The sequence below is a fragment of the Rhinopithecus bieti genome, unplaced genomic scaffold, assembly GCF_001698545.2.
Source record: "Rhinopithecus bieti isolate Rb0 unplaced genomic scaffold, ASM169854v2 scaffold_2888, whole genome shotgun sequence".
NCBI classification, from domain to species: domain Eukaryota; kingdom Metazoa; phylum Chordata; class Mammalia; order Primates; family Cercopithecidae; genus Rhinopithecus; species Rhinopithecus bieti.
In genome coordinates, this window is record NW_016804209.1 from 1955763 (window position 1) to 1975356 (window position 19594).

General features: G+C 40.9%; 1 protein-coding gene across 3 annotated transcripts in view; it reads right to left on the minus strand.

The window, feature by feature from the left end:
• Nucleotides 1-19594, minus strand: part of MTMR7 (myotubularin related protein 7) — a 117148-nt gene that overhangs the window by 44029 nt on the left and 53525 nt on the right. For all 3 annotated transcript variants that reach the window (XM_017867203.1, XM_017867205.1, XM_017867204.1), the window contains 2 exons: nucleotides 8970-9098; nucleotides 755-889 (listed from right to left, as the gene is read on the minus strand). In XM_017867203.1, coding sequence (XP_017722692.1) covers nucleotides 755-889; nucleotides 8970-9098 — 264 coding nt within the window. The remainder of the gene's footprint in view (nucleotides 1-754; nucleotides 890-8969; nucleotides 9099-19594) is intronic.

Sequence of the window (19594 nt, forward strand, 5' to 3'; positions counted from 1 at the left end):
AAAAAAAAAAAAAAAAAAAAAGGCTGAATAGGAGGTAAGTGTAAGATCAACGTCGGTCACCCCTTTATGTCTAGATCTATTATTTCCTATTGGTTTTCTTAAATTAGAAAATTAATATATTAATACATATGTAATTGTAAAATAATAATTTTCTAACAATCAACAAGTAGAAAGCCTTCTGCCTCCCCAAATCCTACTCCCTTCTCCGTGGAATTTTACAAGTTCAGAGTTTAACCTTTCAGATCTTTTTCTACACCCACCTTTTACACACCTGGAACTTTTATGAAAAAAATACATTTTTTAATTTACCTTTTCTTTTAGAAATCTTTCCAAGTCATACGTATAAATTACTACAAGTTGAATTTGAAAAATAATAGGTGAGTACTTTGCAACCATTGAACTGCTGGAGCTCCGAACTGAATTGTATTGTCAGAGCAGAAAGGGTTGTTTTAGAAAGAAACCAAGTACTAACATGGTATACTTAGGAGCACAATCTCCAAAATGAAGCCACATTCACTGGGGTGCCCCTGTGTGCCCAGCACAATGCTAGGGGCAGGAGAAATATAAAATGGACTTGCATATCAGAGGCTTCAGGAGCACTAGACCTGCAGGAAGCAGCCAGCAGGGTGCCCAGACACTGACTACGCCAAGAGGAACCGCTCCTCTGCACAAGCGATGGCAGTCAGCTAGCTTTTGCCTGTCTCCAGTTTCACAACTCAGGTGCAAAGACATGCATCGCAGTGGTGACACTTACTTTAGGCCGGGTGTCAACGACATAAACGAAGTCACTTCCTGGATTGGCTTTCCTAATGGCCTGGAGCATCTGCTCGTCCTCTAGGCACCGAGCACTGAAGCCGGACAGGGGCTGGCTGCTCCGGCAGATGGAGGCCTAGTGGGAGAGGTCACAGCAACACAGCACCATCAGGTAACTGTACCCATGAGAGACACTCTATGTGTGTCTCCAGAACAAAGAGCCCTTGGCTCACTGATAGTCCACCTCAGCTTATGAAAATGTGATACAGCTTTCTGGAAATCAAGCGTTGTTTATTTTTAATTCAAGTCAAAGAAACCACTAATGGGCAAACAATACAAAGGGCCTCTCTGTGCAAAATATTAGGAATGTGTAGAGATGTTTAGATAGGATCTAAGTTATGACATTCAAAACCATTTAAATAACCTGCTTTCCTTTTCACTGGTATTGTTTCATTTTCCTGCTGAAAGAAGAAATACAAAATAAATAACCATTCTCCTCAAATGTACAGGATACTATTAATGGCAAGATCAGTAGAATAAAAATTATTTCTTAATGCTTTCCAACCTTTTATTTTTTTTGTTTTACTAGCGCATCTAGAAACATCACAAATACCAAAAACCAATTCTACTTCTAAACAGGAAACTTTCACGGTGACGACAGCCCAGGTTGCTTCTAGGTTTGATACTGAAGGACAGCAGGTACATACCTATGCTGACTCAAGTCTATTTAGAATGACGGGGATTTTTTTTGGAATCAGTCTGCATTCTCTGCCGCAAGTCCCCTACCCTGCAATTCTGAAGAGTATATTGCACTGTCAGATGGTATCTAGAAGAGCAGAAACATTTCCCTCAGTTATGAACAGGTGGTACAAATATGACCTTGCAGCTATAAAACTTAGGCTTTTGTGGCAAAGTACTTTTACGGATCTAGGCGGTGTTTTTTTTTTTTTTTTTTTTTTTTTTTTTGAGACGGAGTCTTGCTCTGTCACCCAGGCTGGAGTGCAGTGGCGTGATCTCGGCTCACTGCAAGCTCCGCCTCCCGGGTTTACGCCATTCTCCTGCGTCAGCCTCCCGAGTGGCTGGGACTACAGGCGCCAGCCACCGCGCCCAGCTAATTTTTTGTATTTTTAGTAGAGACGGGGTTTCACCGTGTTAACCAGGATGGTCTCGATCTTCTAACTTTGTGATCCGCCCACCTCGGCCTCCCAAGGGGCTGGGATTACAGGTGTGAGCCACCACGCCCGGCCAAATCTAGGTTTTAACATTTAAATTAAACACAAAGCACCCAATAAAATGCATGAATGTCTCAAAGCATCTACACTGAGACTGTAAGTCCACAGTGTGAAAGAATGCAGGCAGTGACAGAACCCCTCCACGCAGGATAATACGGAGGGGAAAGTTTCACTGCCAATAGTCCTGTCATGTCACAGCCTGTTCAGGGTGCTTGCACTACAGGGTTCCATCCGTGAAGGGGCACCCCAACTCTTAGTCCAACCATAGCTGAATTGTCTTTAAAGCCCAACCCAGGACAACTTAACATGGGTTTGGATCTCTCCAAAGGGCTTGGGTGCTCCTTGTTGGAAAAGGTGGGGACATTTCTCACTAGCTCTGAAGCTGAAGAACCACAGAATGGCTGGACATATCACAGGGCCAGTGTCTGAGGGCGCCAGCACCATTCTGCAGAGACGGACAATCACTCAGCGGGTTAAAGGAAGCCTGAGGCCTACAGCCAGGTTCAGAATTCAGGGGGACAAGGTGTGGGAGTGGGAAGCAAAGCAAAGAAGCAGTAGAGTCACTCCAGGGTGGCTCACTCCTGACTGGTGGGGAGGAGAAAAAGATGAGAGGGTGTGAGCACGGCAGACAGAACAGCAAGCAACGGCGAGGCCAGGAGCAAGGGGAAGTGAAGGTGGGGATCAAGAGGGACTTGGCGAGCAGAAGGCAAGCTATGTCCGAGGACCAGAAAGCAAATGACACACATGGCTTTCACGGGGGTCCTGTTTGCTTTGATCTTTAAGGGGTCAGGGTCTGCCACCTGCTCAGAGGGAATTCTGCCTGGAAAGAGAATAATTCTGAGTTGGCTTTAGATGATACTTTATCCAGGTTAAAGAAATATTAGTTGGCCCGGTGTGGTGGCTCACACCTGTAATCCCAGCACTTTGGGAGGCCGAGGCGGGCAGATAACTTGAGGGCAGGAGTTCGAGACCAGCCTGGCCAACATGGTGAAACCCTGTCGCTACTAAAAATACAAACATTAGCTGGGCGTGGTGGTACACACACGCAATCCCAGCTACCCAGGAGGCTGAGGCAGGGGAATCGCTTGAACCCGAGAGGTGGAGTTTGCAGTGCGCCGAGATCGCACCACTGCACTCCAGCCTGGGCGACAGTGAAACTTCATCTCAAAAATTAAAATAAAAACAATAAAAAAGAGAGAAAGAAAGAAAGAGAAAGAAAAAAGAAAGAAAGAAATATTAGTTAAGGACAGCTGCGATCAGACAATCTTAGATTCCATCAGAAGGGTTAGATGGGGATGGGAACATATTGAAATGGTGAGAATCTGAGAACGCACACACCAAAACTCACTAAAGTAGTGAGACACCAATTATGAAATGAAGCAATTTACGGACGACAACTATTTCAAATTATCTTCTGGTTTAGAACAGCTAGTTTTAAATAAGGAACTTTATTGGAACTGTTATACTATGGAATGTGGTCGATTAATCGAAACACACATGTTAAACAGACTACATTTTTGATATTTTGTAGTTAGATTTTCTTAACAAAGATATGCTCTAAATGGAATTTTTCATTGACTCAGTAATTGCTAACATGTGGTTTTCAATTTTGTGCAAAACGGTAAGTAGTCTCAATGCTTTTGTGCACCTATACACACCCTAGACAGATTATCCAGAGTATTAGTATCACTTGGCAGCATTTCTTGCTGATGTTGGAGCACAGATTAAAAACTCTTCAGATGCAAACCGTAAAGGACAGCACTCATTTATGATGCTACTAATGATGAAAATAGTCAACATTTTTGATGGCTTACTACTGCTTTTGAGTGTTTATATGATAGGCACTATTATAAGAACTTTGCATATTTTTATTTAATTAGCCTAATTACCATATACAATAAGACCTATTATTTGCTCCACTTTATACATGAAGTTACCAAGGCACGGAGAGGTTAAGTAACATACTCAAGGTCACACAGTTAATAAATAGGGAAGCCAAGATTTGAATCCAGAGTATTTCCTGATTCTGAATTCTTAACAAAGTAATATAAGCCCGGATGGGGGGAAATAGGTCAGGCAGCACAATACAACATTAAGATACAGCATGAAGCCGGGCGCGGTGGCTCACGCCTGTAATCCCATCACTTCTAGAGGCCGAGGCAGGTGAATCACTGGAGGTCAGCAGTTCAAGACGAGCCTGGCCAACATGGTGAAACCCATCTCTACTGAAAATACAAAAATTAGCCAGACATGGTGGTGCACGCCTGTAATCCCAGCTGCTTGGGAGGCTGAGGCAGGAGAATCGCTTGAACCTGGGAGGTCGAGGCTGCAGTGAGCTGAGATCATGCCACTGCACTCCAGCCTGGATGACAGAGCGAGACTCCATCCCAAAACATAAAGATGCAGCATGAAGACCTGGCTTTCAGTCCCAGTTGTGCTCTCACTCATTGTATGATCTTGGGTAATTTATGTGTCTTCTCTGATCCTCAGTTTTCTCATCTATAAAATGTGTCAAATATTAAAACTACAGGGTGTGATAAGGGGCATAACACCGTAAAACTCCTGGCACTGTGCCTAACACACAGGAAGTTTCAATAAGCATTCAGTATAAAAAGAGACCAAAAAGGTCTGTATTTTTCCTAAGGAAAGTTGCCCCACTGGAAATCTTCTAGAGTTTTGTTTCCTAGAAATGCGTATTATAAATTTGGGAGACCATGCTGTGCACCATGTTAAAGCAAAACTTAAAAAAAAAAAATCGTAACATAATAAAAAACAAAGGATATAGCAATTCTAAGAACTATCATAGAAAGATACACAGAATTCTGAACACACATGACTAAGCATCTCTAACCATGATCTGTAAAGCTGTTAATAACCGGACATTCCAAGGGAGCCCACATGGCTCCACATAACCGGTGCGGTAAGGCCTAAAATTAGTATTATGGGTTGCTTCGACATATGGTAAAACTGAGAGGGTCTCAAATGGCTTCACTGCAAGTTCCCTGCCATGCTCTGCTCCTGCAGATAAGGTTCTTGAGTGAAACAATTCTTATCCAGCAGACCAGGTGCAGCTCCTGCCCGTACCTCGGTAGCAGGTTTCAGTTCCCCGCCAGCCATGGAATGATGCACGCAAGCTAATCGCATCCTCCTGCAGGAACCAAGGGTGACCCCATGCCCCTGATACTACACAGCCTGCCTCTCACAGCCCCTGGCTGTCACTCTGCTCCTCAGTGCAACCTCATGTGCCCCTTCATGGGCTGTGGTGGCCTCCTCCCCTTGGCAGTGAGTATATGTGACCAGTAAAACTGCTGTTCATCTCACCTGGCCAGTGTCAAGTGCTGTGTCTGGCTGTCCCTATAACCTAGAGCAGGAATCCCTCCCTCACCACGGGGGTGAAAGAATGTGATCATATCCATTAAAAATAATGGCAAAAACTGCAATTACTTTTGCACCAACCTAACACTATGTATGGTAACAGCTGATACAAAGGGAAAGATGGACCCTCAGCAGGGGCCTTTATATCAAACAGAACTTCAGATTCATAAAATCATGTAAACTTCAAGCTTCTCCTAATCTAGTCAATTCCCAGTGCCCAACATTAGGCACATCATCTCACCACCACAATCAGAAGCGTCCCTTTGGTAACATACACAGGAAACAGTATCTTCACTATAAAATGTAGTTACCTTATTCATAAGCATAAATTCTTTCGGGGTAGGAATACATACTCGTCAGCCTAAAATGTCTCAAATAACCAAAGAGAAGAAGGAAAGATCAGCAAATGTATGGAATGTGGACCTGTTCACTTTTTCTGGGAGACTGCCTGTTTTCTATATGGCCATCCGTGAGCAATGACAGCACAGATAACTACTCTGGTGTTTCAGTGTCTTCCATTAAGCACAGAAATCTACACCTTTGGTAATAAAATTTCCCTTTAGGAAAAGCCCTAGTCAAATCAGAAGCATTTATATAATTAATCTTGATATTAAAATGTAAATATTGTTACAAAACACAAATTTGATCATTATTCTACCTGCAAAACAGATTTCAGTTCATGGGGTAGGAGAGTGGGTGGGCAAGTGTGTGCTCACTCAGGACTTCGCTGGGGTAACCCGATCACGCAGCACTGCTTCGAAACATATCTCTGTTCTGTACCTTGGAAGAAGAGCTAGAGCTTCAAGTCATTTCTGCTTTAAAATCTTAAATATGGGAAATGAATACCCATAAGCTCTAACTATGCTGGGTGAGTTCATTTTCAGGCCTGGAGGTTCAGTAGAGAATAGCACTTGGGGGAGCAGGCATGGAGCTATGTGAGTCTGACGTCAGCCGGGAAAGAAGCTGCCTCTGAGGTCTAATTGCTAAAAATTCTCCCCTTTCTGAGACAAAACACATTTAATCCTGATGCTACTCACACTGACAAAAAGCAAAAGGTCCCTTGTCTCAAGAATATAAAAAGGGAGGTGCTAGGCACACTGTGCTCACTTTTTAAATATTCTACAGACAACAATAAAACACCTCTGAAACAACAATAAAAGATCCTTTCTCCCTCTCCTGGATTCGTCTTCTCTCTTACTTCTGTAATCAACGCATGCTACAAAAAAAAAGTGCATGTTACCAGTATCCTAATTTCAAGTGCCAACATCATGAAATTTCATATCTCTATTTATTCTAAAAAAAAAAAAAAAGCCAGGCGCAGTGGCTCACGCCTGTAATCCCAGGACTTTGGGAGGCCGAGGCAGGTAGATCACTTGAGCACAGGAGCTTGAGACCAGCCTGGGCAACATGGCTTTCCTTGTCTCTACAAAAAATGCAAAAAGAAATTAGCTGGGCAGGGTGGCACACACCGTGGTCCCAGTGACTCGGGAGCCTGAGATGGGAAGATCACTTGAGCCTGGGGAGGTCAAGGCTTCAGTAAGCCAAGATCGTGCCACGGCACTCCAGCCTGGGAGACAAGAGTGAGACCTTGTCTCAAATAGTAAAATAAAATAAAATTTAAAAAAGCCAGCCCAGGCAACACAGCAAGACCCCGCCTCTACAAAAAATTTCCTTCTCTACAAAAACATTTTTTTAAACTTAGTAGGTATGGTGGTATGTACCTACAGTTCTAACTGCTTGTGGGGATGAGACACGAGGAGCCCTTGAACTCTCAAGAGTTTGCTATGATCGTGCCACTGCACTCCAGCCTGGGTGACAGTGAGACCTTGTCTCAAAAAAAAAAAAAAAAAAAATCACATCTTCCTTTGCCTCTAACCAGTGCTCCAGCTCTGTGCAGGCTGAAATATATTTGGAGTTAATAAAATACTTTAAACCCTAATTCAGGGCTAGAAAAAGAAGAAGAGCAATGAATGCAACTAAAAGAAGATAATTTTATCCTACCAATTCACAGAACTTTCACCACGAAATGAATATTTTCCTTCAAATTAGCCAACAGAGAAGGCTATGTGCTCACTCTGATGAAGCTGGCATTGCTCAAGATATTTTTGGAAGCCTGTAGAATCTGACTGAGACCCTGCTCTACCCCGCTGGCTATAGGTGCAGGCGTGTGGATCCACACTCGCACGCTCCCCTCTCTGTTTATAGCCTCACTCGGCTTTGAATCCAGAACTGTATTATCTAGCTTAAAAACTAAAGTTTCTCTCTCACCTGGTCAGAGCCAAATAACATTTTGTTTTTTTAAACCACCTTTTTTAAAGGTGGTTTTTTGCTACCTTTTAAAAGTGGGTGGTAAAGAGCATTCTTGCTCGTCCAAATCTGTTTTCCTATCCTCCACAGTAATGGAACTCTAAGTTTTAGCTGTTTTAATGGCCACCCAAAACGCTGTACTGTCATACCTGTCCTGTGCAGTTCTGACGAAAGGGAGGTGTCATGTGGCAGTTTCTGGAAGCCTCCCTCAAAAAGCTGGGCACACACCATTAGCCCTCCGTCACCTGCCACCTGCAATGTGTGGGTGGTGACTGTACTGAAGCAACCTCTTGCACCAGGCAGGCCATAGCCAAGTCCAGGGGATGGCAGAGTAGAAAGGTAGAAGGAGCTTGAGTACCTGAAGGCTAAGTGGGGTGGGGCCAGGCTACCAGGCCAGGACTGCCCACCCTGGGAATTTTATGTAAGAGAAAAAACTTCTATTCTATTAGAGCCACTGTTACTTAGAGTCCCTATTACAGACAAACACAATTCTGGCTTTTATAAATAATATTTAAAAAATAAAACCCATGCTCTCTATAATCAAAGATTTCTTATACTGAAGATACTCAAAAGAACACAGGTAAAAACAGGTAATAAGGCCATGCACAGTGGCACACGCCTGTAATCCCAGCACTTTGTGAGGCTGAGGCAGGCCAGGTCACCTGTGGTTGGGAGTTCAAGACCAGCCTGGCCAACATGGTGAAACCCCTTCAATTACTAAAAATACAAAAAAAAAACACACACACAAAAATTAGCTGGGCATGTTGGCAAGTACCTGTAATCCCAGCTACTCAGGAGGCTGAGGCAGGAGCATTGCTTGAACCTGGGAGGCAGAGGTTGCAGTGAGCTAAGACTGCAACACTGCACTCCAGCCTGGGCAACAGAGTAAGACTCTGCCTCAAAAAAAAAAAAAAAAATAGAGAAAAAGAATGGGCAATGGACTTCAGGGGCTTTTCTAAAATAGGCCTGCCACAGATCTCCAGAACTGAATAAGCAATGAGCGTCCCAAGGTGCCCACTTAGAAGAGGACAGTATTCACTTGGATGATTAGCTTTAGGGATTTTCTGAATCTATTGAGTCATTTTCTGAATCATTACGCTACTGTCAAACAAACATGGGAGGGCTACACGAGATAAGGACTTAGCATAGTTGTATCATGTCATACCATGCACAGGAATATCCACATACCTTCTGAAGAATTCAAACACACACACACGCACAGCACAAGGCAGCTAGAAAATGCCTGCTTAGGATAAAACAAGAAAAGCTAAGCGTAAAACAAAAACATGCCTCGAGACTTACGTGGTTATCTTTATAATAGTAAGAAAGGACAGGAAATCGCCGTCTGCTCCGGAATTTGGAACTCCCCACTATGATGTGTGCCGTGGCCGATTTGGGAACGTACAGTTCAGTAGGATAAGAGTCACAAACCTGTCACCAGAAAATACAAAGGGATTTTTAGGCCATCTAGTAATGCCCTGCGAACTGCCCCCAGAAATTCCACTTCACCATGCTTATAGGAGGTTACAGAGGAGGTTATTTCGAGGAAAGTCAAAGCCACTTCAGAGGAATGAAGTGCTGCTGATTCCATGTAATCATTCTGAAGGAATGCAAGATACCCTTAGTGTTCTGTCCCTGTGCACTGTCACCTCTCGCCAAGGGCTCTTTGTGCAAGACCAGTGACAATGAAGCCTTCTTTTCATCAACAAGAGACAAACTGCAATTCTGCATCCTGGCTGAGAAAACCTGAACTGCCAGGATTTGGTTGAAAGAATGACCCCGGGAGACAGTTTTCCTAAAACATAAGCACACTGGTTAAGCCAGGAGGTTACCTCTGTGGCTCTGACACGCCCAGTGTGCGTTCCTGGCCCTGACACATCACGCAAGCTGATGCCTCCCCAGACACTCCTGCCCCCGACCTTCCCAAATCCCATCTGTTCTTCAAGGACCAATCCAAGTTCCACCTCCTTCAGGAAGCTTCTTCCTTGACCTTTCAGTCCATGCAGATTTCCTAATGTGCCGCACGTTACCACGCAATGTAGCAGCTGGATTTTTGTTTCTTATGTGTTGATTTGATAAGTGGTAAGAATAGATGTACTCTTTCTACACAACCCTGAAAGTGATTACCACAGTGGAATGGTGCCTTGGAAGGATCTTGCATTTCAGAACCAGAAATCAGCAGTTTAGAACCTGGCTCTGATTGAGCAACTTCATGACCCTGGGGAAGCTAAACTACACGGTGCACTGTGGTCCGCTAATCTCTGGAAGTGATACTGCAGCAACTATATCTCATGGGGTTGACAGATGGATCAAATCCCGTAACACCAATGGCAAAGCACTTTATAAACCACTAAATCCAAAACAAATGTTAGTGGTAACAACAGTGATAGCAGTTGAGGCTACTGTTGCTCAACACATTTTGCTTTCACATCAGTCCATCAATCTTTTCGCAATGTGAAGATCACCCCCATGGCAGTTTCCTGGGATATGTCAAGCACCTCTTTACTTCCTGGATGTCAAACATCTTCCTAGGCATATCAAGGGAGTCCTCAAGCAGGTGTAACAGCAGGGATGTACTAGTCCATTTTCATACTATTATAAAGAAATACCTGAGACTGGGTAATTTATATTGTTTAATGGACTCACAGTTCCACATGGCTGGGAGGCCTCACAAGCATGGCAAAAGGCGAAGGAGGAGCAGAGGCACGTCTTACATAGTGGCAGGCCAGAGAGCGTGTGCAGGGGAACTGCCCTTTGTAAAGCCATTAGATCTCGTGAGACTTATTCACTCTCATGAGAACAGCATGGGCAAGACCGGTCCCCATGAGGCAATTACCTCCTACCAGGTCCCTCCCATGACACGTCGGGATTATGGGAGCTACCATTCAAGATGAGATTTGGGTGGGGACACAGCAACCCATATCAAGGGGAAATACTTTAGCTGCAGGTCCTGTGTCCATCTCAACCCACCTTTATCACTCTGGAAAATGGGGTTGTAGGGATTGAAAACCCACAACTGAAATCCAAGCCTCTTATAAAGTCTTCTGTGATGATGCCTCCCTTGCTGGCCTCCACTGTCTTTGTTACCAGAATGGGGAACAACATAGAGCAGGAAATAAAAGGGCCACAGAAGAGATGTTCACAGGCCTCAAGTGTAATTTCAGGGTTCTACCTGGCATTTTAGGAAACAAGATTACCAAAGAGTTTAACATGGGCTGTGGCACTGACTCTCTGAAGGAAAATCTGCCAAGAACAGAAGGCTCAACCAACTTGGACCCAGAGAGCTTCAGCTGGGAGTACTGCCATAAAACACTGCACTCCCTCCCCCATGTCAATCTGGTGTCTGAACCTCCATGAAGTCAGCCAGCTAGAACACTATGACATGGACCACACCTGTTTGTCTGAGGTTCAAGAGACATGTAGTCATTGCACCAGACCAACAACATTTTCCTAAAACAACAGTTTTTAAAAGGAAATAAGTAGGTTTTCAGTAAGTTGGAAATTACCTACCTTCTTCCTTGTAACAACACTAAGGAATTGCAAAGTTTCATGATTAAATAAGAGTAAGCAACATGCAAGATTTGTCAACATGCTTATTTCACACAGCCTCTTTAAAGAGCAAGAGGTAAGCTGGGAACTTAGGAGCTCCTGCCAGGCCCTTTTATGGCCTTCTAAGGCTAAATAAACACCTAAGTTCACTGGCATCATGGCCCTGTGTGCACCATAGCTGGTGCTATGAGATCAAACAGAGAAAATCAACACCCAGAGCCCACTCTCCTTGGCCCCAATTCATGGCCCTCTTGATTCACAAAGAAGGAAGACCATCTCCTGACCTCTAAGAGCACCAGAGCTCGCTCTCTACAGGGTAGAGATATGTAGACTTTGATGGCTTGGCATGTGCCAGGACCAAGAGCTCAACAACCTGCGCCCAGTCACCAGTGGCCAGGCTAGCATCAGGGGTGGAGGCCTCCCCTCTAAGAACACAATACCAGTTACAAGGATTTCTGGCTTCCCCGGAGCACTGGGTTTAGTGGAAAAAGTTCCATGGGTCAGAGCTTAAGTTATAAGGCATTCTGATGCACACTTGCTTGGAAAACTCTAAGAAGCTAAAATGCCTTTGGGAAAAGTAGATTCAGAGTGTCAGTTAACACATGAAGATACAACCTCTTACCAAGCTAGAAGCATGGATATTTGTCCTGATTTCATCAAAGTAGATAGCACTGTCAAGTGGAAATTAACATAACAATCCTACTTTCAAAATATAAAACACCACTGAAAGGAATTAAATACACAAGTAAATGGTAAGATACCCTGTGTTCATGCACCGGAAGATTTAATATTGTGAAGATGTCCATTCTATGCAAAGCAACCTACAGACACAAGGCAATCCCTCTCAAAATCTCAATGGCATTTTTTGCAGAAGTAGAAAAATTCATCCTAAAATTCATGTGGATTCTCCAGGGACCCCAAATAGCAAAAAACAATTTTGAAAAAGAACAAAGTTAGAGGACTTACACTTCATAATTTCAAAATATAGTACAAAGCCATATCTATTTTGCAGCAATCAAACAGTGTGGTACTGGAATAAAGACAGACTAATAGGCCAATGGAATAGAGAATTCAGAAGTAAACCTTCATGTATATGTTCAAATGTTCCTCAACATGGGTGCCAAGACTACTCATTGGGGAAAGGTTAGTCTCTTCAACAAATGGTACTGGGAAAACTGGATATCCACATGCAAAAATAAAATAAAATAAAGATGGGCCATATCTTGTACTACATAAAAAAAATTAACTCAAAATGGACTAAAGACCTAAACATAAGACCCAAAAGTATTAAACTCCTAGAAAAGAACATAAGGGACAAGCTTTATGATACTGGAGTTGGCACTGATTTCTTACGTATGACAGCAAAAGCAGAGGAAACAAAATACTAGACAAATGGAACTATATCAAACTTAAATACTTTTATACATCAAAGGACACAATCAAAAGTGAAAAAGCAACCTACAGAATGGGAGAAACTATTAGTAAATTGTTATCTTAGGGAAATCAACATCAAACCACAATGAGATATTAACTCACAATTGTTAGGATGGCCACTACTAAAAAATGAAAGAATGAAAACATAGTAACACAAGTATTGGTGAGCATGCAGACAAAATGAAACCCTAGTACACTGTGGGTGAGGATATAAAATTATGCAGCCACTATGGAAAACAGTATGGAGGCTCTTCAGAAACTTAAAAATACAAATCCTACATGATTCAGCAATCCCACTTCTGGAAGTATGTCCAAAAGACTTGAAAGCAGAATCTCAAGGAAATATTTGCACCAACCATGTTCACAGCGCATTATTCACAGCCAAGAGATGGAAGCAACCCAAATGTCCATCAAGTGATGAATGGATAAGCAAAATGTGGTATGTCAATACAATGAAATACTATTCAGCCCAAAAAAGGAAGGAAATCCTATTACATGCATTAACACAGATGAACCTTGAGGATATTAAGTGACATAAGCCTGTCACAAAAAGAAAATACTATATGATTCCACTTATATGAGGAATCTAAAGTAGTCAAATTCATAGAAACAAGAAGTAGAATGATGGTTGCCAGGGGCTGTGGGAGGTGGGAATGGGGAGTTGTTTAACGGGTACTGAGTTTCAGTTCTGGAGATGGAAAGTTCCAGAGATCTATAGTACAACAATGTCAATATACTTAACACTCCTAAACTATACCTTAAAAATGACTAAGATGGCAAACTTTATGTTATGCATTTTTTAATCACAATGAAAAAAGTAAAACAATCTTAGCATTGACTGCTGTCATTTTTGCAACAAGCTCACAGAGTTGTAGTCAAAATTCTGACAATAAATAATGCACACAATGATGCAACATATGTCGCTAATTTTCAAACACCTCAGTTTGCCTCTCAAGATTTCGTCTGGTTTGGAAAACCACCTGACAAAATTCGGAGAGAATATGAGAAGTTCAGAGGAATGGAAAATGTTTTTCTCCTGAATTTTCTTCACATAGACTCTGCCTTAGTTAATGAAAGTGGATTAGTAAGTTAATCATTTTACCATTTTTTAAAATGAATAAGCAAACGGATTTTCTTTGTGCTCCACTAAATTAATTGACCTTTCTGGAGTGCGCACATCCCTTGGTGCTGTCCTGGCAAGAGGAATCTTTTGGTAATTCTTTCACTTATTCGACAAGCTTTTACTGAGTACTTATTATATGCCAGGCATTACTCTTAGTTGTAAGGGCAGAAATGAATAAGTTTTTGGCCTTGAAGATTTCACACGCCCAGGACAGCTGATCTTTGTTAACCTGGATAGAATCTTCCAGTATCACTGCAGTCTACTAGCCATCTAAGATGCAATCCAAAAGTTTCACTCAGACCTCCAAGGACGAATCACTCGACTGAGAGCTTTGGGGTAAGAGTTGTCAGAAACTGAGAGATACCAATGCACACAATCTTCTTAAACATTTCAGTGCTAAAATTTATTTCAAGGAATTTATGATGAACAGGGAGAAGGAGGAGGTTATGAACAGGATAAAATGACGTATATGTGAACAAAACAAAATAATGCACGATACATAAAATACAGCTGTGGATAACTGAAATAAATGAGCTTTAATGAAATCACTGGTTTGGGTTGTATTTTATATTTTATTCCAAGATAGATTAAAACTTTAACCTAGCAATGAATACCAACTACTTTATTTAAATAAAGACCATTTCAAGGGTTAGGTATAAAAAGAAATCTGAGCTTAGAGACTTAGACTACCATAAGAAAGTGTCTTATAAATAGCGATGGTAGTAAGATGATACAGATAATAATAATAATTAGCCTGCCCAAGGCCACACTTAAAGAAAATCGCAGAATTGGTTCTAGAATCTAAGTTTTTTGTATTCTACGTCGGCTGTTATTTCCATCATGGACAATTGCTTCTTTTCCATCAAATGACACTTCCTGACCCACCAACCTCAAAGCATTTGTGAGAAGAAATAAGATAACTTGTAAAATAAGGGAGGAAAAAGTAAACATTTTCTCAGCCATGAGGTCAAAAGCAAAAGGAATGGATTTGGATGTCTCTCCCTCCACGGATTATCAGTCACAAATTTTCTGAAATAAGATAACTTTTATTCTCTTGCTAAGTTAGTGACAAGTCAGGATACATCATCTTCCCCTCATTTCAGTGATATTTGCAAAATCAGAAAATCCCCCAGGTTTTTACCTTTTCTGCTTCAAAACAGTTTGTTCCTTGTTAGTTTTGTTTTGCTGTGTGTTGCTTCCGAAAAGAAAAGCTGAGTAACTCATGTTTTGCAGTCTGTGCAATGTAGGACTTCAGTGACTGAACATGAGTCATGTTTATGCCCTAATTCTAGAAGGAAATCTCATCAAAAATAGGAAGAACCTGTATTTCCAAGGAGATGTTATTCCACAAGAGGTGGTTCAGCCTCACTTTCTTCCTTGCCCAAGGATGTGTCATATTAACAAAAAGGGCATCCAACTTTCTTTACTCAACTTGGATTTTCCTTTCTTTCATTTCAAGGCTAAAAATTCACTGCAAAAGTTAGCTTTAGTATGCCAACAAATTAGTATGATTACATGAGCCTGATACTTTATAATGATTAACGCTATGTTTGTTAAATTTAAGTGTAATTATGAAGAAGATTCAGCATCATGAAAGTGTCCATTCTAGTCCAAATAATCTATAAATTCAAGATATCCTGAGGAATTATGTCAAAGGAACTGACTTTTAAGACATCAAGATTATAAAGCCATAATAATCATAATTGGTAAAAATGTAATTGTAGGATTTATACAGTGTCAAATTGGGACAAAGTTTAGCAAACAGACCAGGATTTAAAAAAAAAAAAAGTATGCTAAAAAACAAAACATAGTAAGAAAGACTGACAACTCAAAACTTCTGAAGACACTGGAACAGTGTATCAGAATCTCCTGAGAGATGATATCTGCAAGAGCTATAAACTATAACAAATTATTGGCTACAATATATAAAGAACTACAAATCAACAAGAAAAAGACAAATAATCTTATAGAAAAAAAAAAAGAGAAAAAATGTCAGTAGATAATTCATAGAAGAGTCAACATGAATGGCCAAGAAATACAAGCTCAACCTCCCTAGCTGATCAGGTCAGTGCAAAAACCACATTAAGATCCAATTCATACAAATCAGTTTGGCTCAAAGTTAAGATCCGTTAATAAATCCACATGGTTACATAAATGAAACAATACAAAAAGTTGCATAAAATGCTATCAATACAAGCAAAGGAACAACAATGCCAAATTGCATCCAGTGGTGCTGAAGCAGAAGAAATCCCATTTTCATCCTAGTGTCTCATCCACCCCATTACCAACACCAGCCTAGGTTATCACTTTTGGGCAAACGTGTTCTTATTCTCTCTCCTTTGTTAAGCCAAAAGGTATTATACTATATTCACCATATTGTGCCTTGCTTTTTCTAACCTAACAATATATTTTAGTAGTCTTTATCAGCACATAGGAATCTTCCACATTTCCTTTAATGGTTATGCACTAACTTAATCACATGGATAGAGCAAAATTATTTAGCTGACCCCATTAAAGATATTTGGGTTTCTTCTAATATTTGCTATTACAAACAATGCTTCAAAAACATAACCTTGGGGGCCAGGCATGGTGGCTCGCCTGTAATCCCAACATTTTCGGAGGCAGAGGCGGGCAGATCACTTAAGGTCAGGAGTTCAAGACCAACCTGGCCAACAGGGTGAAACCCCATCTCTACAAAAAATACTACTAATAATACAAACATTAGCCGGTTGTGGTGGTGGGTGTCTGTAATCCCAGCTACTTGGGAGGCTGAGGCAGGAAAACTGCTTGAATCCAGGAGGCAGAGGTTACAGTGAGCTGAGATCGCCCCACTGTACTCTAGCTTGGACAACAGAGCGAGGCCCTGTCTCAATAAAACTAAACAAAACAAAATAAAATAAAATAAAATAACCTTGGGTATCAGTGTGTGTGTATGCTATTAAATCCATAGAGTAAATTCTCAGAAGTGCAATGTGGGGTCAACAAAGAAGAGTACCAGCAAATATCACATCACTACCAACTGTTGGGGAGTCTGTGGAATAATGAGAACTCATATCTTGCAAGCAGGTCAATATGTCCATGCAAACACTTTAGAAAAGAATTTTCCAGAATCTAGTAAAATTCAAATCTATATACTCTTTAGCTCATAAACTCTACTCCTAAGTAGAAACACAATACAGTACAAGACATATACAGCCACTACAGCCACTTAACAGCTTTATTCGTGACAACAAAATACACCAAATAAAAGAAAAAAAGAGAGAAGGATGAGTAATTTTTAAAACTATGGTATATTTGTGAAATGGAATACAACCCACTAGTGAAGAATGAAGGAATTGGAGCTGTCAGTATCAACAGTTATTAATCTCTCTGTGCCTTAGGCAATTACTTAATCTCTCTGTCATACTTTCTCCATTTGTAAAGTAGAAATAATAATAATAATATTCATAGAATTAATACTTGCTAATATTTATCAAGTTTTTAGAACAGTACCTGGCATGTAGTAACTATGTACATATTTGTCAAATGAAACAGATCACAAATACAAATGTTACCATGTTGAGTGAAAAGCCAAGTTTCAGAGAACTCTATGCAGCATACTCAGACCAAGTACAGACAACATAAAAACATGCAAAACAATACCACATACTATTACAGTAAGTCCTTGCTCAACAATGCCCATAGGCTGTTGGCAATGGCAACTTTAAGCAAAAGAACACAAAACAACACCTTTTTTCCCTCACACATATCACAAAATGATGTCGAGCAAAATGATGTTATTTGAGGATCTGCTGTACATAGTTTCACTCAAAGTCACAGTTTCCAAGAACCTGCTGACATTGAGGACTTCCTATATTTAGAAATGTAGAAATGCTATAATAAAGGCAAGGGAATGGCAATGCCAAATTGCAGACATTGATGCTGGAGCGAGAGACAACTGGAAGGAATATCTGGGAAATTAACTAGTACTGGCAATGTTCGTTCTTATACAACACACAGGTCCCAGGCGTTCACTCCATTATTCTTCAAAGTCCTGTGTGCATCATAAGTGCGCCATAATAAACAAATAACATTTTTTTTCTTTTTTCCCTTCTCTACTTTGTGGGATGATTTAAGTAACTTTTTTTCTAAATGAAAGATACACAGTGGAGGAAAAGCAATAGGATATATACTTCTGAAATAATTACAAGCAAATACAGGGAAAAACCATCCAGTGATAGACATGAAAAAGGAAAAAGCATAATTAACAGAACACACAATACATTATATCTAGAACAATATCACAGATAGTATTTCACCACAGAAAAAAGATTTTCAGGTTGAGTAAAAAACAATCTAACCAAACTCAGCTTAAAAAGATAAAACATTTACATAGGAAGGTTAAAAAGAAGAGGTTAAACAGAGCTCCACCAAGCAAATTCTGACAAAGAGAAAGAAACAGTGGAAATATAATCATATAAAATAGAATTAAAGGCCGCCACAGTGGCTCACACCTCTAATCCTAGCACTTTGGGAGGCCGAGGCGGGCGGATCACGACGTCAGGCGATCAAGATCATCCTGGCTAACACAGTGAAACCCCGTCTCTACTAAAAATACAAAAAATTAGCTGGGCGTGGTGGCGGGCGCCTGTAGTCCCAGCTACTCGGAAGGCTGAGGCAGGAGAATGGCATGAACCCGGGAGGAGGAGCTTGCAGTGAGCCGAGACTGCGCCACTGCACTCCAGCCTGGGCGACAGAGCGAGACTCCATCTCAATTAAAAAAAAAACATAATTAAAAGTTTAAATAATTCACAGGAAAAGGGGATATGTGAAATTGACAAAAAGAACACACTAAGATGTCCTTAATCATTACGTACTAAACCGTCTAACTTTAAAATATACAATGCAAACATGTTAGAACTTAAGGAGAAAATGTCCAATCACAATCGTAACAGGAATTTTTTCACATACCTCTATCAGAAATCACCTGAGCAAAGGGACCAAAATAATAAGAAATTCAATTTAGATAAAAGGAAAATTTCACGCCTAAACAGAGAATACACATTTTCTCCAGACTCAAAATATTTATTAAAAATTAATAGAATACTGTGGTTTGTGAAGATGTAAGTCTTCAAAACATTCCCCAAATATGAATTCCATAGGCCATGTGTTCTGAATGCAATATAAGGGACTAGAAACTAACAAATACTGATCAAAAACTAAAACATCAATGTCCTATCTGCCTGAAATTTTTTAAAAAATCTAGGCCCTTTATGCCTTTTGGTAGATTCTGGAAAGATTTTCCTTGGGAGAAATTATACGCATAAAGATACTACATCAAGAATTATTCACGTGGCAAAAAAAAGTCTAAGTAATAATCTAAATGCCATTTTTAAAAAATTTGAGACAAGGTATTTTGTTGCCCAAGCTAGAGTGCATGGCGCAATCACGGCTCACTGCTGCCTCAACCTCCCAGGCTCAAGCAATCCTCCAGCCTTGGCCTCCCAGGTAGCTGGGACTACAGGTGCACACCTCCATGCCTAGATAATTTTTTAAAATGTTTTTGTGGGAATGAGGTTCTCCCTATGTTGTCCAGGCTGCTCTCAAACTCCTGGGCTCAAGCAATCCTCTCGTCGTGGCTTCACAAATTGTTGGGATTACAGGCATGAGCCACCATGCCTGGCCTAAATGCGTATTAATAAAGAAATACTTTAGTACCTTACAGTACATTCATTTGATGGACTATTGTACAATCATTTCATTGACTGTTATAAGTACCATATAGCAATGTAGCAAATCCTCATGAGACCAGGCATGGTGACTCACAATTATAGCACTTTGG